The sequence below is a fragment of the Calidris pugnax genome, unplaced genomic scaffold (assembly GCF_001431845.1).
Source record: "Calidris pugnax isolate Ruff unplaced genomic scaffold, ASM143184v1 scaffold20, whole genome shotgun sequence".
NCBI classification, from domain to species: domain Eukaryota; kingdom Metazoa; phylum Chordata; class Aves; order Charadriiformes; family Scolopacidae; genus Calidris; species Calidris pugnax.
The window spans coordinates 13,186,700-13,211,119 of record NW_015094510.1 but is presented as its reverse complement, the minus strand read 5'-3'; the positions used below and the strand labels follow the sequence as shown (position 1 = coordinate 13,211,119).

Sequence of the window (24,420 nt, the reverse complement as noted above, 5' to 3'; positions counted from 1 at the left end):
AGAGTAAGGCATTGGAACAAGGGGGGAAAGATGGAGGTTTCACCCAAAAGGTTTTCTGAGTTGGCTGTGCACGTATATCATGTGGCTTGCACATCCAAAACTGTTCAGGCTGAATGAATAAACCTTGTAAATATGAATGTGAATAACCCTATGTAACTATGACTGCTTGAAATACTCCCTTCAGTAGGGACTGGTCTTGCTTCATGTCAAGTCACTGGATTTGTCCCAAATGGTGTAGTTACAATAACAGAGATGTTACAGGGGCAGGAAAAGAGTTTTGGAAAGGGATAGACTATGTGGGAGGGAAAGATGGACACAGAAAGAACGAAAATACAGAAGTAAAATGAGACTGGAGGTAGTAAACAAACAAAGAAGGGGACAAGTCATGGCAGGCGGGGGAACATAAGGTATGGCAGCAAGTGGAGAAGTAAATGTTCTCACATAAGATGTGTGAGAGGGTTTTTTTGTTTGACTGCCAGAAGAGGCTATGTCTGTTGAAGTCTCCTCGTCCACCTTTCTATTCTTTTTCTCCAGTAAAAGAAACCATATTATGCCTGAAACAAATATAGCCCTCTTGATCTCCTAGGAACATTCTAATCTGCAAGATCCCTGGACAATTATTACTTGCAAAGAGTCCCTTCTCTTAATGGGACCTAAACGAGAGTTCAGTCACATTTATGATGTTCCTTCATCTCAGAGTTCCCTTGGCATTCTTTTTTTGGACAGGCTTACAAAAATAGTTGTTCCTACTTTTTCTATTTTTAAATCCGAGAACTGAAAAAAAGGTCCGCCTAACCATAAATAACAATGAGAACAGCTAATTAAATGCAGTGCATTGAGGATGGCTTATAATCCTGTCAAACTGACAAAGAAAGAAGCATTCACTTAATCTTTCTTTGAGTTAGCAGGGTGGAGGGGTTGCGTGAGGGATGTTTTTCTTTAGGTTTGTTTCTGGATGTCAACACAAGGTCCATAAAGTCTGTTGTTTAATATAAGATGGTGGCATTAAAAAGAGCAGGTACTGTACATTTGTACCTGCCCTACTGCATTGTGCTGGCCTGGTGTCAGGCTCCTGTTTGTTGAGAAATGACATGGAGTTGAAGTGGTCTTGTTGAGTTCAAGTGATTTATCACATGGCGCGGCGCCAGCGCTCGCTGTTACACCAAGCTGTCAGTTTCTGTGTTGTAAATTAAACCACGTTTCGCAACCTAAAAGATTTTCAATGCTTATTTTGTAGACAGGTTTTCTAGCAAAACTGGGCTCTCTTAGATCCGAGTGTAGTTTTTTTATTTCAAAGTTTAACAGGGAGTGTTCTTCCATTTATAGAACTATTAATTGTTGTTATACATATCTCAGACAAGTTACTGTGCAGGTTTCAGTGTGAATCCTGAAAATGGGGTGTTTTCAGTATCCCCACAATGCTCTGTCTTTCACTCTTCCTCACTGGGTGTCTAAGTTGAAAGAGGAAGAAGAGAAAAACAGCAGCTGCTGACACTGAGATTCAATGTTTTTACAAGACCAGGGATTATAATTTGTGCTGTGGTATGAGTATTATTCTTTTTTTCCTTCATTTATGTGGAAGAATCTCCTTCCTGTATTGTGAAAGAATATTTCTTTCTGAGTCACTGACATTCACTCAGCCTCTTAATAACCCACACAAGCACGTTGACTAGGACCAGTCTGAGTCAGAGGGAATAGGAGGGGGAATCAACCATCAACCCAGAAAAACCTCCTCTTGGTCAGGAGGCCAAATCAAAGGAAATGTAGACATAATACAGTGTAATTTAGAGAGAGGACTCTTGGTCTTGTTTCTTATTCTTTCTAATATTCAGGTAGGTGAGACAGGGTAGAAAGAAGAGGAAAACATCCTTCCTCCAGTAAGTTTTGTAATGGCTCTCTCTGCAACACCGAGACCCCTGCATCAGGACAAGCTCAGAAAAGGCAAGGGTGCTAGTGAAAGGTCACCCAACTGACTCTGTCTGTAGGAGTAAATTAACTGATCTAGGGCAGGCTTGTCCAAGCATAAGAATATCTGTTGCTCTGGGACAGATAGCACTTTCCCACAGATTTTGGGTACAGTTTAGGGTTTGGTGCAGGCCAATTAGTTTCTCCCAAAGCATCTTTTTTTGGGAAGAGAGAAGGGTTGCTGCTGCAGGGACTCTCAGCATGTTGTGCCAGTTGGTTTCAGAGGAGGGGAATGGTGCCTGGCTGGTTTTGATCGCTAGTACAGATGTAGTTGTTGGCAGTAGGGCAACAGCTAAGGAATGGCAGCCTTGCAGCCTGACTTCCCACACAGCAAAACGATTTGGGAGATAAATCACTCCTGGAGGCACTGCTCTCTCGGTCTGTCCAAAAAGGTGCAATTTGGGGATATAATAGAGGAGTCCTGTGGTTTTCTCCTTCATCATGCTGTGTCTTACGACTATGTCTTAAGGAACCTGCAGCCACCCAGACAGCTAGGAGACCAAACAGTAGCTTCCTCTTCACTGGTGGAGTTGCAGCCACGATTCATCTTCTTTTTGATACCCATGGATTTTTTCTTTTTGTTTTTTTGTTTTGTTTTGGATTTTTAACTAAAAAAAAAACACCAACAAAGAAACACAAAACCCCCACAACAACAACAACAAAAAAAAAAAGCAAGGATGCTTTTTGTTTGTGGCAGATGAGTCATTTTACACAGCTGTCAAAATCTGTCTTCACTATATGAATCTATAATGGCATTTGCTTACGTATCCAGCTGATGACTGGTGCCATGCTTTACTTTAGGACCCATCCCTTGCACTACCTGCAGTCCTTTCCAGGGTGATATTTCCAACTTTTATGTTTTCCTCCTCTGCCAATCAATGGCAATCTCATCTGTTTCTCCCTCTGAGGCAGGTGAATTGGGTAACAGGGAGGGGCTACAGCTATAAATGTGTGAAAGGCAAATTCTTTTCTGAAAGTAAACAGTATCATAACCAAAAGACTGAGGGTTTGGCTCAGAATAATTAAAAAATATATATTTCTTTCATAACTCTGCAATGTGTCTACCATTTCTCTTATTCATGTCACATGTCATTTGCCTACATGCAATTTTAGCCTTGGACTTCATGCTAAGATCTATTCAGTACGGCACCAAATGCCTTTCAGGACTGTTGCCAAAAATACTCTTTTTCCTCTCCAAAACTGACCTGGAGACTCTAATTCATTCACTGACAGCATCTAGCCTTGACTACTGTAATTCCTTGGTTTGCTGGGCTTGGAGCCAAATCGATTGGCAGACTCCAGCTTAGTCAGAATTCAGCAACAAGGCTTCTGACCCAAACCACGCCAACTCTGTATCCTCCCTGCACTGTGAATCTATATTTGAAAAGCATGTTATACATTTACTGTAACAGTTTCCTTTACACTGTAATTTTATGGGTGGAATTTTTCTTTTACCCTGCATGTCAACTGTCGCACTCTTACAGAATTTTTCTGAGCTAAATTGCCATATATTCTACTCTTGCACTTACAGTAATTTAGTGCAAAGCCCTTTTCATCCTGCACCCCTAATTGGTGGGATTTGAAGTGAAATTCTACATGAAATTATTATTTTATCTGCCAGCGAAGACTTATGTTTTTATTTTAACACATTGTGTTTCAGTCTCTATTTTCTTTTTTATTAAAAGGCGTCATAAAAGATTTGGTTGCTGATGTTATTTACTATTGCATAAAACAAATTAAAAATAATCACATATGCATGGCAGCTGATAACGTAATAAGCAAAGGAAGAATTGAGTACTTCTTGTCTCCTGAACCCAAGGACAAATTTCAGCCTTCACTCAATCATGTATTTAAAATAGCCTGCTCGATAAATGTAATGGAGGGTAAAAGTGTTCTCTCTACCTCTTAATCCACATATGAGACTGTACTTTGTTTATCATTTATTTCCATTCTTCTCTGTTAGTATCATTTTCAAATATCCTGTGTCAAATATTCTCTTGCCCTGGAGGTAATTCCAGTTTTCCCTTTAATCCATTCTTGTATGCAACTTCTGCAGGCATCGTTTAAGGGATTTTTGATGTTGTTGTTCCCAGCTTTTCTGGTAGTTTTTAAATTTATACCTGATAACAATACCCCATTCTGGTAGCATCTCTTAAGAAAACAGAAACTGAGGTTTGAACTTTCACTTAATATGCTTACTATGATCTGGCACCTCTAGTAAAGTGTATTGTAGTTACACTACATTTTTTAAAAGTTGACACTTGCATATCACTCTAGGCTTAGTTGTTTGGGTCTTTTTAGTTATTTAGAACTCAGCAGAAAAACAATTAGATAATAATCCTTTGTCTGAAAGATGCCATGTAAATTGCCAGCTGCAGAATAAGTTGTTAGGAAAGATGCAATTATTTACATCCTGTAAGTTATATTGATGTGAAAAACAATGACGTGGTATGGACCCTTCCAGAACAATGTGATTTTTAAACAGCTTTGCATATGCTCAATGAAAATTTGATATAGCATAGGACTTACCAACAGATGTTTGACAATGAATATTTCATGTTACTTAATAATTTTACTTACTAGTCACAGTTGACAGTACGGTGCATCCTAGAGTTCAAGGTGCCTTAGAGAGATAGGTGTGGGGTTTTTTTTCTGGAAATAGTCTGAAAACCATAGTCAGAAGCAAGACCAAGAACAACTGTTTCACTGAGATTCTGCAGGTATCGGCCCAAAAGCTGGGGCCTTTTTTTGGCCAAATCTTAGCCAGCCATAGTGAAAAAGTGAGTTAACTGGGGAGTTTCTCAGCTGATATAAACTTCCCTGGCTTCCCCTTAGGGATGGATCTACCCTCCTGACGGACTGCGTGCTGCAGGGTCACTCACCCATACACATTTGATCCTGATCAGGGGTTGGGCACATTATGTCTTGTCTTCCAATTACCCAGGGCACAAGATTTATGCCAGCTTGAGGCTTCTGGGATGTCTGCGGGAGAAGAAATTAATCTTGATGCAACATGAATTAACCCATGACCGACTGTGAACTGGCAGAACAGGTTTATATTGGATTGCCATCTCATAACACACGAATGAATGCAGGATTTGGATGCAGTACAAAGAGATGTGAAGCCACTTTCCTATGCTGTCAAACCATGGCTTTGGTTCCCCTCTAGCTCTAACGTAATGCTTGCAGACCTTTTAGGTTGGGTGTTACCTGTGGGTGTTCGTTAACACGTTACAGCCAAGATTGCTGTGTATATTGAAATTGCTGTACATACATTCTTTGAATACAGAGTAGGGGGATGTTGGTCTTTGATACGTACTCATTTTGTATTCTCCTCTACAGTTCCCTTTTTTTTATTGTACCTAGCTGCCTATTGCATAAAGTTTCTTTAAATGTCTTGATTTTTAGCATTTAGTACTCATAGTATCCTACTTCTTTTCGGGTTTTTTTTTTTTCAGTTCCTGAAAGTTAGGTAAGTGAAAGGGATCATTTTTCTGCTCACTTTGTCTACTGCAGATATGCAAGAAAAACTCTTTGACATCTTCCTAGCTTGTGTTTCCATTGAGGAGAGTTTCTGAAATGATCAGATAATGACTTTTGATAAATCTTAGCACCTGTTCACAGAATGGAAATTAAACACTTTAAAGTTCAAATGTTTTTCAAAATTCAGATGATCTTATTAATACCTATTAGAGGAAAACAGCAAACCAGCTCTTCCTCATATCTTTGTGAATCTTTTCTACTTGAATTTCCACTTGCAAACTAAAAACAGATTGTTAATTAACCAAGATTTTCTGAGCACCTGGGTCATCAACACAACGATGGTAATTAAATTCTAGCCTCAGTTTCTACACACATAATAATGGAGTGCTTTAGCATTTTCATTCTTTTCAAATTAATTGAATAAATATACACAACATAACTTCCTTGATACATCTACCCTTCACTCCAAGCAAGTTCTAATAGGCTGAAATTATCACATCAGCTATTAAAACTTCAATGGATCACAAATCGGTCGGATCATCCCAGTAGTTTTGAGGCACCTTCTTTGGTATAAACTACATATAATTTATTTTCTGTGGCTTTAGAAGTTAAGTAACTAGCCCTGACAATTGCAAAGAAAAACATCCATATGTGATTCAAAATGTTGTAATCTTCCTGAATCTGAAAGCAGCCTGCAAGAGTGGTAAAAAATGGGAGTAGAAGAAACATGCTCCTATTCAAGCGAGTGGAGTTAACTTTCAGACCTGGAGGTGAAAGATACATAAGTGACTTACCAGGTGGGCTCACTGCCCCGCTTTAGGAAAGAGAGGTTGTTATGTATAATAAGATCCTCCACATCTGTTACTTTGAGTGGAGAAGGAGAGCCGCAATCGATCAGCTTGATGAGAGACCAGATCAAAGGGCAAAACAACATTCCTGCCACCATTTCTCAGTGAAAGAGGTGGGAAGGAGGTGCTGCAAGCTGCGGTTTTACAGAACAGTGGGCATCATTTCAGCCCAGGTATCTAAAGAGATAGATAGCTAAGAACCTTGTAAAAAATTGAAGCATTTTTCAGTTGAATTCATACGTCAGCACGGTGCTTTCTCTGGTGCACAGCCCAGGTCATTTTTAGAAAATCTGAATTTCTTGGTGGTCTTGCAGTTAACGGCCATTAAAACAACTTACTTCTTGGTCAACTATTTCTAGGTAGATCACTCTTGTGGAAGAACAATGTTGCTTGTTAACTGATGTGAAGAGAAAGAAGTGTTGGGAGAAAAGTTTCTGCTTTAGGATGAACAAGTAGCTAAAAACTTAAGGACCTTAATTGCCCTCGATAATTGACCTAAATACTGATGTCTAGCTTCAGAACAAATTCATTAGAGTTGAATGAGGGAAGCCCATTTCACATGTCTTCGTCATCTTATATGTGCAAAAACGCAACTGTCCATGTACATAAACATACATAGGCCGTGGGCACAGGACAGAATGACTACTGCAGGTGAGCCCATTTATATTAAATAAAAGAGGAGGAGCCGCTGCAGCTACAGAATGCAGCGTTAACGTATGGCTCAGCCCTTCCTGCCTGCTGAAGAATTCCTGCCACCAGCCAGCCACCCTTCACAGCAGAGCCCGCTTGTCTCACACGCTTTCATTTGTCCAGCTTGCTCATCTGCAGGCAGCTGCTGCAGGGGGAACACTTGTCAGTTTTTTGTCTCAAGTGAGTGCCATTTCTGCAGTCACACACCTGTAGCCACACATGCAAAGGCACGTGGCTGGGCAGGGAGGTAGAGCAGACATCACGGGGAAGCAGCTGCATGCCTGGTTTTTTTTTTGGTACATAGTTATGAGTTGTGTAGACTAAAGTTATGGAGGCAGACTTGAAGGGAGACATCTCCAACATTGATAAAATGTAAGTACGAAAGACACGCCATTGGATGGATATTGATGATGTTGTTTCAGTAATGACATCATCCATAGACTCCTAGTGTCTTTGCTTTGCTTCTCTATAGTGATCACAACATAAATTGCTTGTCTTGTTTGACTTCCTTGTTCACCAAAGTTGAGCAGATTGTCGCCGTTTTCAACGCTTCTACCAGACAAAAAGCTTGGGACCATTTCTCGAAAGCCCAGCGAAAGAACATAGACATTTGGCGAAAGCATTCTGAGGTTGGTGATTTTATTATTACTTTCTATCCATCATCTCGCAGCTGGATTGACACAGAACGAGTGTGATTGTAGCTGGACATAGTGTATTCAGCAATATTTACGGCTATCGTTTTAGCTGTTAATCAATTGGCCGTTATACAGTCTCATCTACAGTATGAATTGCTCCCATTGCTCTCATTAGGATAATAGTCATTAAATAACACTAAGACAGAGAGCGATGTGTTTTTATTTTTCATGCAAAATTTGGGAAATCGTTGGAGGATTATGTTTACTATCTAAAATAATGAACTGAAGTAGTGAAATTGGGAACAATATTTTCAACTAAGAAAGAATTAAGAATTATTTCTGAAAAATATCTTTTTAGGAGTCATCGTGATCTGTTTTTAAAAGAAGTATTCTGCAGCACAGATATTTTTTTTTCTTGTTGTGCCATCATACGGTCATTATAAGATGACTTTGCCTGAAAATCAAGTAGAGAATTTCTTTCCTAAGTAATGACTTAAGCATATTAAGTCCAGAATTATGATGTACTCCTTCCCATTTGTTTCATGTTTACCTTTAAAAAAGTAGATACATCACTTGTGTTGATTCCAAGAGTTATGCTTGCACAGAAACCAGTGTAAATGTAATCATACTACCACACAGAGTTAGCAGTGTGGGGCCATGCATGTGTGACTGTCATAAGCATGACCGGAGGAAATGGGATTCTAATTCCCCTTGCTGCGAGCGGCAGCAAAGGAAGCGCTAGACCTCATCCTGTGTTTTGGTCATCCAGCTTTCGTTTTTAATTCAGTATATACGCTATGAGCCTGTATTTTAAAAAGTAAGTACCGCTGTCTTTGTGTGACTGTCATAAGCATGACCGGAGGAAATGGGATTCTAATTCCCCTTGCTGCGAGCGGCAGCAAAGGAAGCGCTAGACCTCATCCTGTGTTTTGGTCATCCAGCTTTCGTTTTTAATTCAGTATATACGCTATGAGCCTGTATTTTAAAAAGTAAGTACCGCTGTCTTTGTTTTCTTCTTCCTTTTTTTTTTTTTTTTAATATGAGCAATTTGCATACACTGGGTTTACCTTCATGTAGTACAGTATGTTGATTGCTAGTATCACAGTCCTCTAAATGATTTTTCTGTCTCAGAATAAAAACTTTAGAAGGTAAGGTGCACTTATTTAATTATTTTGTAGTACACTTGTAAAATAAGTGTTGTACACTTAGTTTGAGAAACACTAAAGTGCTGTGATATAAATCACTTGGATAACATTTTAAGTGCCCATTAACTAATGCTAAATTACAGTTGAATACCAATGGCACTAAATGTAACATCCACATGAATACCAAATGAATTCTTTATTATCAGTGCTATTATGGTGAATACCGAATGACTTCACAATAATGGGACACTTAAAATAAAATGTTGGCATATTTTATTGGTACAAACTGTATTTTGCATTTTGTTCACAAATATTTCATATAAGTAGTGAATAAAGCCTTTGTTCAATTGGAAGTTGGGAAATTGGGGACTGATGTTTGTCGTGTCTTTTTGATATGATTTGCTAGTAGCTTATTTCAATAATATTAAGACCATCCCTTCTTAAACTAACTTTCTGTAAAGGGATGTGCTATGTCATTCATTTGCTGTCTTCTAAACCTTTAACAAACTGAAATGTGTAAGAGTTGGACTTCCCACAGATGTTAATTCACTACTTGCTTTTTCAAATACTCACCTTTTGTTTTTCTAAGAAGAGGACAACAAAAACAATTCAAAGCCACGTGAAGGCTCTTGCTGAACCAATATATTTTAGAAGTGCCATTTTTTTCAGATGTGAAATATGATAGAAATACCAAATGGCATCTTTGATTTAAATCATATATTTTAACCACGACATTATTTGCTTATTTGTTTAATTATCAGATCACTTTCCCTTTACTTCTGAATTTAAGAAAGCTTTGCTAGACTCCAAGCCCAAAGCAAGCACTCATGCATATAGACATTCTCTGTGTAAGATTATTGGCTTTGCTGATAATTTAGACATTGAGGCATCAAGGACATTTATCCCCTAAAGAGGGAGTAAATGTAAGCGGATGTCTGCTTGTGTATGCAGTATACTTCCCCAGGAAAAGGTGCAGGTGGCCTTTTCCAATACGGAATTAAGAAATGGATTGCTTATTTCTTCCAGAGGTGCCTCTGATTGCATGAGACACTGGTTGACAATTTACCTTTTTAATCATTTTTTTTTTTTAATTTGAAATTATTCTCGTGTAAAACGCCCTCTAATTAGCCTCCTTGCCTTTGCTGGGATTAATAGGCACATACACATTTATCAGAATATTTGAGATCTGCCGATGAACCAAGGGTACAGCTTGAGGGAAATGCCTTCCCTTTCTTTTTTCAGCCAGTCCCTCTCTGACAGCTTATTGTTAATTGCACGGAGCGGCGCTCGGACTCCTCAATGCTGTCTCCTCCTTCCACGCCACTCTTCCTTGTTTCAAAGATTTCAAACCACCTCTGTGGGAATTAGGCTCTTTGTCGGCAGAAAAATTAGCTGTCTGCGGGCTGAAAAGGCCTACACTAATCACGGTGCAGCATCCCCGTGTTACACCTGACAGGATTATTAGGACAAAATAGAGTCCTCTCAATCTTCTCAGCCCTGCCATTAAAAAGCCAGCCGCTGCGCCCGCGCCGGCTTTTCTACCCAGAACAAAGACCGTCTAGACTCCCACGGAGCCCACCTGCCCGCTCATCATTTACCCAGAGACCCGGGCTGTCTGCCCTGGCACTCCTTTTGGGTCGAGATGCAGAGATGTTTCAGGGCAGCATCGCTGGGCCGAGCCTTTTAAATCCCTGGCGATCTGGGCATAGGGACAGAGGGTGAGATTCCATTGCCCAGGCTTCAGCAACTACAATACAAATCGCTCCCTCCTGCACTGGCTGCTCTCAGCTCCCTTTGCCATCAGCAGGGAGAACCAGACACTTTCAGAGTGTAGTTAATATGATTTTGTTTAATGGAGACACCTACATTTGGCTGGATGAATCCTACCCCAGGTGGCAGAGGGAAGCAAGAATTGCCTGTCCCGTGAGCAGGCTGACAATCTCTTTATCAGCCTGCTTTAAACACAACTTCAAGCATTGTCCCTGCTGTTAAAGCATTCTGCTGTGTTTGGTAGCACTAAAGATCACTGGACGTGGAGACTCACTTTCTTGTTTCCCCTGACTGTTACCTTTTATAAACACCGTTCTTCCACGGGAAGAATTCCCTGTGCTACTGTTCTTATAAATATTCATATACAAATAAATATGATTACAATGATAAATGATGTATAATTAAAATCAGAGCAGTATTAAAAACAGATACTAAATAATACATAATGACTTTATGGAAGTTAATACTGACAAAAGGTCATTTTGGGTTTTAGGAGCTCCGAAATGCTCACAGTGAACAGCTCATGGGAATCCGACGGGAAGAGGAGATGGAAATGTCCGATGATGACAGTGGTGACAATCCCAGTAAAAAGCTGAGAGTAGACGATTCAGGTAAAGCCAAATCCCTCTATAATGTCAAGTATATACAACCAGTTTTTTTTAAAAGCAAACAAAAAACTTACATATGAGAAGTGACATATTAATTGCTGATTATATAGAACAGTATCTTATTTTAAACCCTCATAAATTAGTTATTTGAAACATGCAAGCTCTCTCTAGGAGGTATCTGTCAGCTGCTACGTTCTATAACAATGAAAATTCTCCAGTTCTGCCCTCGGCTGGAAGCATTATGTTTCTTTAGTGTGCTCTCTGCAGCCTTGCACAACAGTATTTCATTCCATGGTTGCAACAACGCCTTATTATGAGACCAGTGGAAGTTATGTTTTGGTCACCTAAGCCTTACCTTTCTTTTCAACAAATACAAAATCATGTATAAGCTCTCTGACAAATACAGTGCACCATTTTAACAGTGTTATTTGTGGAATTAACTTTTAAAGGTGCATATTTCACAATACGGTCTCTCACAATCTGGCTCTCGATAGATGGCTATCATGAAAGAAAGAGCAAGGGTGCTTGCAATAGGTGGAAAGAAAAGCAACTTTTTCAGCCTTCTACAAATCCAGGGTGGGCACTCCAAGGGGTGGCTCAGAAGCTGCCTGAGTTACTGAGTGGTAGCATGATCTGGATGGATGGTTTGCTTGATTTCTTGACGTCGGCTAATAAGGTTGTGAGTAGCTAACAAGGATTTGCCTGTTTAGACACTCCAGAAAGAAAATTTACAGAAGCTAAAGCCAGAGCATGACTGGGAACTGCCAGCCAGCGGTGGGCTTTAAGGATGGTAAAGAAGGAGGGAGTAATATGGAAAGAAACAGAGAGTCTGATGATAATTTTGACCTTTCATACAGGCACCATATTAAGAAAGGAAAGAAATTCATCTATTCGATGGTTTCAAGTCCTTGTATTTCTGCACAAAAGTGTGGATTCAAGCGTACACAGAGAAGAGCTCTTTGGCTCCTCCTGTCACAAGGTGCTGCATGAGGTTGAATGACTCCAGAAGTAAAGACCGAAGGAAAGAGTGTCATTCTAGCAAATAAATTTTTATTACAGCATCTCTTTTGAGGAGTGATTTAATGTTTTTTTTCTAGGAAGAAAAGATAAATTATTTTTAAAGGGCAGCTCTAATTTTTGCTTGGCTAATTGTGTGGGTTTGAATTTTCTAGGCACCATTAGCAAATGTCTGGAGCTGAGACAGTGGGTCTCTGCAGACAAAGCACTGCTAGCCATCAGAGATTTTTATGAATGCCTAATCATTTTACCTTAACTGTGTCCACTCTTGTCGAGGGAAGTCATTAGAATTAACAACAGGAAGGTAGAGCCAGAAATACCCACAGCCTGCACTCCAAAAGAGGAATAATGATGTTTTGAACTGTCATACTTATTCATTCAACTGGGTTTACATATGCGTGCTTAAGGCAGAGCTATGCTGGTCATTCTTTTTGTAACATCATGAATAGGAAAGTGTCTTTGGTTTCCTTCCACAAAAAAGGACATTTCTATCAAATGTTTTCGTATCTGAGATTTCTACAGCATTCCATTCCAAACGATTTCAGTTTCTTTGTATTGTTATAATGTGAGCACTTGAGTCCCCTCAGTGACAACAGTAGCAAACCCAGTACTGTGTTGCATACTAAATCAAAATTTAGCAATATGAATCCACTTGAGTACTTGTCCATCATTGTCCATTGTACCATTCATCATCCTCTTGATCTTAGTGGAGTTGATCCAGCCTGCTGCATACGTAGAGTAATCCAGTTCCAAAATTAATTTTATAGCTTTCCTCTTCCAACATTACACTCTTAACTAAAGCAAGAGGATTTGATTCTTGTCATTGACAATAGAGGAACTTGGAGTAAAATCCGAAAAGTTATTGGGTATAAAAGATTGGTAAATGAAAAGAAAGTGAGAGGACATTTATTTTTTCATTTTTATGTACAGAGAAGTGATTCTTCCTTCCTTCTTTTAGCATTTTTTTTAAATTACTATTTGTGTTAGCTGCCTTCTCTACTTCTGCTTTCTTTTTTTTTTTTTCCTTTTTGAGTATGTCGTTCCAGAACCACCTCTTTATCTCGCTGGAGTGTCTATTTGTATTCACAGTAACCTCTGTTCTACAAAGAATGTCTTTTAAAGACTCTTTTATCACAAAGAAACAATTCTGCACAGTAAGAAAACATTGGCACTTTCTTTTTTTTTAACCCCTTTTCTTAAAGTGTTTGTCTAGATTTTTAACCATGGGGAGGGCAAGGCTTGAATTACACAAAGAAGATACTGTGCCTCTTCAATTCAAGGTCATGCACACATAAAGGCTTTAAAACATCTAAATCTGAAAGCGGCTAAAGCAATGACATGTGATGAATTGATTTGGAGAATTCCAGGGTTCTGGACTGCCTCTGCTGCCATCCCAACAATTTTCTTGAAAACATTATTTTTCAGCCTGCCCTATGCAACAGTGGGAACAACAATTCTGGGAAGTTACATTCCCCAAAGCTACAACAAGTAGTTTCCCCCAGGTTCCAACACCTACGTCAGTTTTTTTTTTTCTCTGGTCCACCTAGTTAAATCACCCCTAGTACAAGAAGGCTCAATTGATTCATCAGTTTAGAATGGATCCTAAGACCTCATTCTATCTTGGTAAAGTCTAGTTTCAGCAGTCTCCCAATGTAATTTCTTCTGTTCACTCAAGCCTTTTTCATTCAGAAATAACTTCGCTTCTGTGAGCATCGAGAGAGTATGGTGCTGAGTGTGTCACATTTCCCCACAGCTAGACTGGTTAGAACAAAAGCTCTCCTCTAGGATATCTGAAGAGAAACCTGTTCATCACCCTGAAAGAAAAGAGGGTGGATTCTAGCCCCAACATTTGAAAACACAGGGCAACACATTTAAGCCCTGAGGCTGTGCAAAAGCACTTCAGTGCTTGAGTGCTTATCCAGACTTGCTGGATGTCAGGTTTCAGAGGAACATTACATTTTGCTGAGGCCCTTGTGCGCAATAAGTTCTGGGGATTTGGGGCAGATAATGAAAAAGCTGTTAGTAAGACTGGTTTGCATATTTTCTTCAAGTTGTGCAAGATAGTAAGTCATGAGAGACATCAAGTCACGGTCTTCATTAGAAATCTACTAATATCTGTTTGTTTGAGAAGATTTGGGCTTGCTCCTGGTGACAATGCACAGCAGCTCCAGGGGGACTTGTCGCAAAGTGTGTCATTCCATTCTAGACACAAGTCCTCTTCTTTCATCTACCAGTTGCTCTTCTCCTAGTTGTTTATGTACCCAGTTTACTGATATCAGTGACTCAGTGTCGGAGCTGGAATGAGAATGGGGACCATTATTCTCCTGGACCTGTCTTCTTCCACCCTCTAGTCCATGTTGCAGTGCTGAGGCACCACCTCCAGTGTAAAGACCTTCTCCTCCTCCAGGTGTTTTACAGGTCATTCTCTCTGGGCTTAGTTAGTACCCTACTCTGTGGTGTGCAAGCTGAATCTTCAAGGAAAAGGAAGGCATCAATACCTGCTTGTTCCTTTGGAGAGCATCTCAACCTACTGCTGGGGGCCCCCTGAAGAGCCCCCCAAGGGAAACCAAAAAGTTGGCTGAACTAGCATATGTGTCTAGTTTATAGGAAATCCTCCTGGTTTCACAGACTAAAGATCATTTGCATTACAGGGAAAACCGGCAAAAGGCTGACCTGAGACTGAGTGAATCTCACCTGTGGGATCAGCTATTCCTTTAGAATGATGGGATTTTTTCCAAAATTCAGCCTTTAAACAGTGATTTTTCTGCAATGTGGATTTTGGAGTTTGAAAGGGACAAGAGGATTGCTGAAGTAAAGCTGGGGGATTGCTAAGAAAAAAATAATAATAATGATGATTGGCAACTCAGTTAATACATTTGAAAGTCAAGGTGCAGCTACTGAAGCATTAGCTCAGGGAAAAAAAAAAAAAAAAAGAGAGATTCAGTGCTGGAGTCTAGCGGATATACGAAAATCTTCAGAACTATCAGGATTTATGGATGCTTCATCTCCCACCTGCTGGCACCGGGAGTAAGGATCCACATGTAAAAGCCTCCAAAGCAATTTTAAGAATTAGTGAAGTGAAGCTGCATGTTGTAGAAAAGAGCTGAAGTTTGGTTTATGCCTGGAAGGCACCTGTAATTTTACTTTAAGGGGAGGTGGGTTAATCTCTTCCTTTTGCGGTTCTCAGCGACATGCCATTAATTCTAACAACTCCCAACTTCAGCGAGAGCCTGCGGCTGGCAGCACAGAAAAGAAAGAAGCACCGTGCTTCCAGAGGGAAGCGGAAATGATGGGCACACCATTAAGGCTTTTGACTGGGATCCCGGAGCTCTGGGCCAAATCCCAGCTCTGCCACATGCCCTCCTCCCAGTCTCATCAATGAATTGGGGTTACCTCAGCTCCCTACTATCAAATGGAGGCAAGGATGCTTCCTTTCATTGAACCACTGCCTGCATTGTCCATATGGATGATAAGCACCTCAGTATAGGGCTCTTTCCAGCTCAGCAAACCTCTGATATCCCACTCATTGGGCACCTGGGTCATTTCGCCAGCTCTGTATTACCCATGATGAAGTAACTTAATAGCATCTTGTGGACTGCGTTCAAATAATAAATTGCAAGTGTAAGCCCAGTTTGAACACATAAGATTGGTGCTGCCTCCCGAGTCAGGACAGACATCCTCTATGGCACAACTTTCAAACACACCCAAAGGAGGAGGCAAATTTAAACACTGAAGCTACTTTTGTCTTGGGCAGTAGCCCAGATCTTTAACGCTCTCCTGAACTGATCTGTCTGTCCTCTTTGCAGCATCAGCCAAGTCACTTGCCACAGGAGATGGGCTGAATGGTGGGCAGTCCATCTCACAGAAGAGTGCAAGTCCTTGTGAAAGTCAGTATTTGAAAATCGCACCCTGGCGCGCGCAGCATAAACCAGGCTTTGTGATATTGTTCCTAAGTCTGTCTCGAAAGTTGCAGGCCTGGCAAATCTTCAAGGAAAGCCCGAGACAACACCAAAGCGATCCGTCTGATGCTTATTCATCTTTTCTCTGCAATTCAATCCTCTTTTTGCTTTCTGTAAGGCTTGCGTGAATGCAGAGATGCACGTGTGGAATGGAAAGTGTGTTTTATAGCTGGATTAAACTGGTAGGAAAGCTTTATATAGCTTGTTATAACTTTGAATAGAAACTGCTGAGCCCCAGCTGTGTGGAGCTGAGCTTTGCTTTTCCTTTTCTTCCAACTGGCCCAGTGGCACGGCAGATCTCATGTCAGATCTTCCTCTTCCTCCTGATCCCAGGGATCAGGTGTTTCTCCCTTCCTTTCTGGTAAGTCTAATCTTTTGGGGTTTATGGGAGATTTTTTTTAAAGAAAAGTCTGATTTTTTTTCTGTCATTACCCCTCCATCTCATAGCTTTGTGACATCAGATTTGTGAAAGTGATACTGATATTCAACAGGCCTGTGATTTTGCCTTTTAAACACTTGTTGATAAAAATAACGTAAAATAACAAAATGTATTTACTTGAGAAATTAATGAGCTAGAATTGCTTTTTTCCTCAAATAAATCAATACTATTTCAAAGCCATCGGCAGCTGGTGTCATAATCAGCCCTGCAGTAATAAACATATAAAGGCGTATGAAGAGGAAAATAAACCCTGTTAACAGAAGCTACTAACCAGGTTTTATAAGCAATCTCGAAGAAAAGAACGTATTTAAAATCTGAAGCTCTGAATTGTCACTGTGCTGACACTGTTCCCTCTCTGGCCAGAGAAGACAGCTGAACAACCCTTTTGAGCTCTCCGAGTGGAGTAACTTCCCTTTGAATGGAAATGCTCTGGACACAGCAGACAATCAGCTTTTGCTCCCTGGGACCATCAGGGATGATCACTAGAAAGCAGCACAAGATGATTACTCCCTCTACGCTGGGAAAAGTCTGCTGTAGTGTCTTTCACAGCATGCCAGTTCAGAGCTGTTATCATCAGGCAGACTCCAATTTTGTGCCTTAAAATGCATTCCATTTTCCCCACAGCTTTTACAAAAATAGGCTGAATTTCAGGAAGCATGTAGGCAGGGGCCTAATTTTATACCCCTGGTTTTAAGTCCATTTGGCTCTAATAATGCTTGTTGCGCAGCTAAATTTAGCAGAAATGCCTTGATGAATCGGGGCTGAAGGTAGTTGGCAAGCCTGTCTTCCCTGGGGAATAAAGACAGCCTCATCCTGTCCCAGGTACTGGGCCAGTTCCTCTGGAGCACACACAACCCATCAGCTCTGGGATGAAGGTCTGTGCTGGTCCTGTCGACACAGCAGTCAAGGGGTTAACCTAACTTTCAATTTTTAGAGGAAACACACACTTCAAAGGCATTTTCCTAATATGGGGTTTAGGAGGATGTCCTGTCTACTACAAAACAAGTCTGTTGCGCTTTGATGCTTTTCAACTGCCAGAAATACTATTATCTAGATTACATTTTATCATGTTTTCTGCGTATTTCGTACTGATAAGGTTTTATGCAGGATCATTACATATGAGAATAGATTTAATCCTGTTTTTAGTAAGCTTTAAGGACACTGAGGGATTATTTATGTAATAAGATGCAAAGTTGCTATGGAAAATGCTATAGCAACCTAACATCTTCACAAAACCAAGCAGCCACTTGTGACAGCAATCTAAATTTACATTTATTTTAGTGCCATTTTATTGACATTCTTAGTATCTCATTTTGACAGCATGTTAAAATATGTTGTGCGTTCATGCTAGAACAAAATTAACAGCATGTTGTTGGAATGAAGATGATGCTTATAATTTTTGGAGGTAATTTTAGCATGTTTCATTTTGTGTAAATAGCATTAAAATAGTAGTGAAATAAGTTTGGGTGCATCGCCTGTATTTGTAATAGAGCAAACAATGCACATTGAAAGTAATATTTTACAAGTCAGTGAAGGCTAAACTGTTTTTATTTGCTTTATATCTGAATGAAAATATTTTTAAGCAAGAAATGATTTTGTTATTAGAATTTATTTCAAATCCTGTATCTTTTATTATAACTTTCCCAGTTCAGGATACAGGCTATAATTTTTCATTAGGTTTCACAAAGCAGGGCATCATTTCTGAATGCGTAGACTTGCAGTTTGATAGGGAATTGCCCTATTTAAATGGGACTTTTCTAAAACAGAATAACAGTACACATTGCCCTTAGGAGGTTAAATAAAAAGGGAAAGAAAAAAACAAACAAACAAAAGCGACAAAACAGTCTGAACTCTGTCCTGTGCTCATTGCAGTTAATAATGAAACTTGCATTGACTTCAATGGCAGCAGAAGCAAGCTCTGTATATTGATTTTCTCCATCCCCCTCCATTAAGAATCCTGAAGTGCGGCTGTAACATTGTTGAAGTGGGATGTTGGCAGCAAAATCAATAAAAGACAATATTAGAACATATGCTGTTTTCGGCTTCCTCACAATCTGATATAGCTGGTATTAGCATTCTTCTCCAAATTACACTTCATGATTTCTATAAAGTGACCTTCCTTATAGTGCCCTCTCCAATATAAAGCTCCTTTGTGCTCTTACTCTCATATTTAGCCTTCAAGAGAACGAGCCCTATTTATAACAGTGAAGACGGTTGATTCTAAACAGAGCATAAAGAATAGATTCCTTCAAGAGTGGCTTCAGTCTAAGCCCTATTTCTGACCTCCCATGAAAGATCATTTCTATTATTGTGTACACTAAGCTCATGGTTTTACATTTTCTTAATTATGCTGCTCTTCGTGCCCTGCTGTTTTTAGAAAACTTTTTCACCCCAGCACATTAGAGAAGATTGCAGATATTGCTTGAGGTGGAGATTTAGGTACCTTCTTATCCACCCTTAAATCCAGGAAACAGCAGCCATTGCTACAGTATCAGAGGAGGTAATGATCAGAAAGCAGAGTCTTTTCCAATGTCAGTACATGCTTCTAAACTCACAATTACGGGTTTGGGGAGCATCCTTATGTCATGAGAAATGCAAGGCTGGTTGAAGTTTCCCAAGCATCAAAAGCTTCCTTTTCAAAGCGTGCAGCTTCTTGTTCCTTATGTGTCCAGCTGACTGGCAGCCTGTGATGTGGTTGTGTGCCAGGAGTTAAAAACCCACCCAGCAGACCTCCTGCTAGGAGCTGGATGGCAACAGAAGTTCCCGAAAGTACTACTAGTCGATGATGCTGGTTTACTTTGGTGGATGAATCTTAGATTCAGAGGTGTTACATGGTGTCCTGCTCTTTGGTTTTGGCTTAAAGACCACCTCAAGAAAATAAGCTTTTTTCTTACTGATGACACATATCCATAGTATAGCATTTTTGTGACCGACATATTGAAGGATTTGGTTCATAAAGTTTAAAGCCAAGTGGATTCAATGCTGCTTGGAGGTGAGTGATCTTCTTTTAGGCTTATTTGGGTTTAGATTCATGGCAGAGGGAAGAGAAAACAAAGAGGAGAAATCTCATTTTTGAAATGACTGACTGAAGAACTAGATACCTTGCCAAAACTGTACTGTTTTATTCCACTTCTCCACTAATTCCAGCATATGACTCCTTGAACGCCAGCATATAGATCTCTGAAGGAAGAAAATTTTTTTCTTCTTTATTAAAATCAAAGTGATTTGTTTAATTACTTTTTAAAATTAGAAATTATAATAGATTTGGTTGTTTGGTTCTTTTTACCTTTCAATGGGCAAATAGTTTGCAATGCTTTTGTTTATTTATTCAGCCCTCCCCATATTTGATGCATAGCAAGTTGCATCAAGGGCAAGAGCTGTGCCAAGCATGTCTTTATAGCACTTGTATCCACTTGTATTGCTGAGCTGTTTCTACAACTGCCAAGTGCCCACCTCACATGTCAACCAGAAGTCCCTCTGAAGAGATTGGGGTGGTTGCTAGTCCACAACACCAATTTCTTCATCTCTTCTTTGTCATGTGTCAGATGCAGACTGTCTTCCCCCTTAAATTTTTCTGAGCTCTGGAGACAAGTGAGCACTTTTAACAGTCAAGGAAGAACATGATAAAAGCAGTAGCTCTCTCTATGTTGTTCTATTATCAGATAGTCATCTGTCTCATCATGTTTTGTTGGTAGGTTTTGAGATGCCTGTGCTGTTAGACCTTGATCCCACAAGCTGCTGCCTGCTGCTGAGAGTGTTTGCACTCACCTTCTGCTCAACACCCACAGACACAAAGTCCTAAGCAGTGGCTTACTCAGAAAGTCTGGTACAAGGAGTATTTCACAGTTATGTCTTCAAAGTTACACACTTTTTGCAAATTTCAATAAATTGTCTGTTTCTGAAAGGACTGAAAGTCCCAGTAAGCCCTGCAGAACCCTGTCATCTGCAAGTTTGCAACACATTTTATTTTTCAGTAGCTGAGAAAATACCTACTAAACATGTTAAATTGTGGAGAAGCACAGTGGCTTCTATTTGCAGATACTGAGCATGCTGAAGGCAGGATGGAGGGGAGAAAAGGAGGTTTTGGCTTGTAGATACAGCTCTTCTGCACACCCTTCCACTCACATAAGGGATAAATGGCTCAAGAAATGCTGTCTCTGAATGTGAGAGTCAAGAAATTACAAGCTTCATGTGATCATTTGCTTATGCCTTCTAAAAGGAGTAAAAACATATTCCCATATTTAAGATCCATTCTTATCTAAGGCCAAAGTTAACTGAGCAAATATTTCAGTAGTATGCACAATTTTGAAAGAAAAATTAGCTCAGCCCTCCAATCCAGTACAAGGTCAGAGAGGTAGCTGGATAAATGCTCTCCTGCAATTTAAGGTGCAATAGAATTTTGTACAAAGGTGTTTTATCCTCACATTTGTAGAAAACACTTTACGTTTATGAACAAAATTTGCCTATTATAAATCAGAACAATTCAAAACGCCACCATCAATTCAAACAGCCTTTTCTTCCCTAATGAATGTGACAAATTGAGGCATTCACGTGCACACTGTCAAGTTTGTTTCCAAGTAGCAATGACATTTCCTTCATTTTTATCAGTCCTGCAGATTGGTTTTTTTCAAGTTGTCACAGTGGTGCTGGGCCTTAGTTCGAACAGTACAACAGTACTGTTGTACAATGCCAACAGTAGCAATACAGCTGGGCATCTTGTAAATGCCAGTGTTTATTGTTTAAGTCTGAATAAAAATATAGCAATTACTTCGACCCCTAAGAAGTAACCATCAGTAACCCACCTATACAGAGGTTTACCTGTATAAAATAGTTTGAATATCCTAAGTAATTTATGTGTCACATGTACACACATACATACAGCCCGTTTATGCAATATACATAAGATTAACATAACATACATGAAACACAGAGCATTTGTCAGCATCTCTTGTGCTGTGCAGAGTTCAACTCTAAGTACCCTCAGTTGCAAAGAACCCGTAATACAAGCAGTGTTTTTCCATTACTGATGTGGGAGAGGGTCATCAGTGCCACTTGGCATCTCCCCAGTAACCGGCGCATCTCTCACTTGAGTAAACGTACTCCTTCCCCCTTGAAACTAAAGTCTTCTCTGTTCATTTTTATTGTTACGGGAATACAGTCATTTTTTTTTTTAATGTCATCGATTAGAGGAAAAAGTCACTTCTTTGCTGGCTTCTTTAAAACCACGGTCTCTGTAAAAGTGTTGCAACAGTTCTATTTCTCAATTAGGGAAAAAAAAAAGCAGAACCTCTAAAAGAGATTCAGTACTTGATTAATTATATTTAACTAAGGCAGCAGTTATTTGTAAACATAAAGCATAAGTATCTGAAAAATTCATCTCATCACAAACCAAATGCTCTAATAAGTAGTGAGAAGGAATGATTTTTACTGAATTTTGAGAATATCTGAGAACCGCTACTATTTTTTATCAAAGTTATACCTCTACTTTTTTTTTATGATGGCTTGTTTTCCTATGCCCCTAGTTCAGGAGGAAAACCAAGCAGGAAAAGCAACGCAACAACCAACCCAACTAACAGTCCCCCCGTCACAGGTGTCTGTGCAGAGCCAACTCTTCCCTCTCCTGTCTCCTCTTATGCATAACCCAAGTCAGTTGGGGTTGGTACATATCATGGGTGGCTGTAGAAGAAATGTAACCCAAAACCAAGAGGAAAGAAGGGCCCTTTGCTTTAAAGAGGTGACCTGGAGAAACTAGTCTCAATGGAGCAGATTAACTAGTAACTGTCAAAATATCATTTACAAGCTGTGTGGATTCCTGTTCTCCAAAGAGATGCTGTCAAGTAAAATAGACCTAAAATGTGACAGGCTTTGATATTATTGTAACAAGGTGGTCTCTTCCAAATTCTAAATGCACAATTCAGTAATGTGATGTGACATCTTTGTAGGAAAAGTCCAAAACACTTAATGCTGCAATTTACCTGGGACAGAACTGGGTAAGAGAGGACTGCAGAACAAACTGCAAAATAAGTATGAGTGAGGGAAGAGAGAAACATCTGGAAATGTCAGGCAAGTGAGAATTACAAATTTAGAAAGAGATGGACTCATGCATTTAGAGCTGAACCAGGAAACAAACTGAACAGAATAAGTACAGAGAAAAAAGAGAAGAAGATATGAAGAGAAGGGTAGAAAGACTCACTTAAAGTGGGAGATTTGGCTTCTGTCTTTTGAACCCTTTAGAGAATGTTGATTCAGTGTTCAGGTGGGTTTTCTGCAGCCATGAGGTTGAGATCAGTGTTCCCAAACTGAGCTCCTGAGCCAACGATCACTTGTAAGACAGTAGTCTGCATCTTATTCCTAGGGCTGGCTAAAACAGTGAGATTAAATTGCCTTGTTAGTGTTTTTAATTAAAAGTCAGAGTTAGTGAGAGCATGGTGAAATACAGAGAGCCGGCACTGATCCACAGCCTAGAAAGTTTGGAAGCCACTAGTTCAGAAACTTAAAGTGGAGGTTGTCAGTTGATGGTCTCTCTAGGGCTTTAAATAAAATGTCAGATATCGTGAGACTCATCATAACACCACAGGAGTTGGAAGCACCACTCTCTGGGACATTTTTAGTCCAGTGCAGAGCCAGTATTTGCATGCTACTTTTGGTTATTAGGCCCAGCTGGACTGTAATCTGCCCTCCCTTTCCCTACACCACCTTTGCTATTTGCAAAGAGATATGCTTCATTACACGAGAAATAATAAGCCTTCATAAATTACTGGTGAGCCACAGGTGCAGTAAACCTAGGAAGGAACGGTGCTATTGCTGAAGTCTGCTAAGCAGGAAGAAGTTTTGTAAACTGAGAAAATCTCTCTTCAGGGACATGCTTTGGTTTCTGAAATGTTGCATCTGTCTGTACTGGATGGGATGGATAAAATTACAGATAAATGGTGGTGCAACTTTAGTTTTTCTTTCTTTTTTCTTGTTCTTTTTTTTTTTTTTTTTTAACTGACCAGGCAAGATCCTCATCTTTATGTGACTCAATAGCTCGACTATGAACTCAGGTTTCATGAATGTGGAGAAATCTCACTGAACTTTCACTTACCTCCCTGAACTTATGCTCCCTCTCTCTGTTTTAAAAGAAACCAAACAAAACAAAACAAAACATATTTTGCACTGGACGCGGTTAACATTCCCTGATCTAATCTGGTCTGTAGTTCACATTTTGAGTAAAATTTTTTTTTTTTTTTTTTTTTTTTTTTTTTTATTGGCAGCATCCTTCCATTTACTAATTGTTCACCAGCAAGTTTTATGTGAATAGGAAGCCTGAAAATAATTCTCATGAGTATTCAATTTGAACATCTGGTATCATCATGAATGTATCTGGTATAATGAGCTTCTCTGCATTGAACATAGGCTGCATGGTGAGGGAAGGACTTTGAAGCAACTGCACCTGAATAAAGCAGATTTTGTAAAAGAGTAAATCTCCCAGTGTGCGGGCCTTAACTCCCACTAACATTAATGACAATATCCCCTCCACATATGGGATAATTAGTGCCCTTAGAGTTTAAATTTGCAGGTACTGAGACATTCAAATGAAGTGTGCCTAACATTAGAAAAATAAATGTGGAAATTGCTTCATTGTTTGGTTACATTACGTCTGAAGAGGGAAAGAAAAAACTGTTCACGGCTAGGTTAGCTTGTAATTGCCCCAAATTATTTATTTTTATACCATTCTAATTCTGTTTTCAGAGTTTATTTAGGCTGGTTAGTGAACTGCTTTCAAACTTTAACCAAAGGATTTTTTTTCTAAAAAAAGCCATGTGACACAGTGTCTTTTTTGTGGAAGCGTGGGAGAATAATGGAAGAGGCATTTATTGAA

General features: G+C 39.6%; 1 protein-coding gene across 3 annotated transcripts in view; it reads left to right on the top strand.

Moving 5' to 3' along the window:
- ENOX1 (ecto-NOX disulfide-thiol exchanger 1) overlaps positions 1-24,420 on the top strand; it is a 299,113-nt gene that overhangs the window by 222,875 nt on the left and 51,818 nt on the right. For all 3 annotated transcript variants that reach the window (XM_014966053.1, XM_014966054.1, XM_014966052.1), the window contains 2 exons: positions 7,509-7,615; positions 11,030-11,147. In XM_014966053.1, the coding sequence (XP_014821539.1) occupies positions 7,509-7,615; positions 11,030-11,147 (225 nt within the window). The remainder of the gene's footprint in view (positions 1-7,508; positions 7,616-11,029; positions 11,148-24,420) is intronic.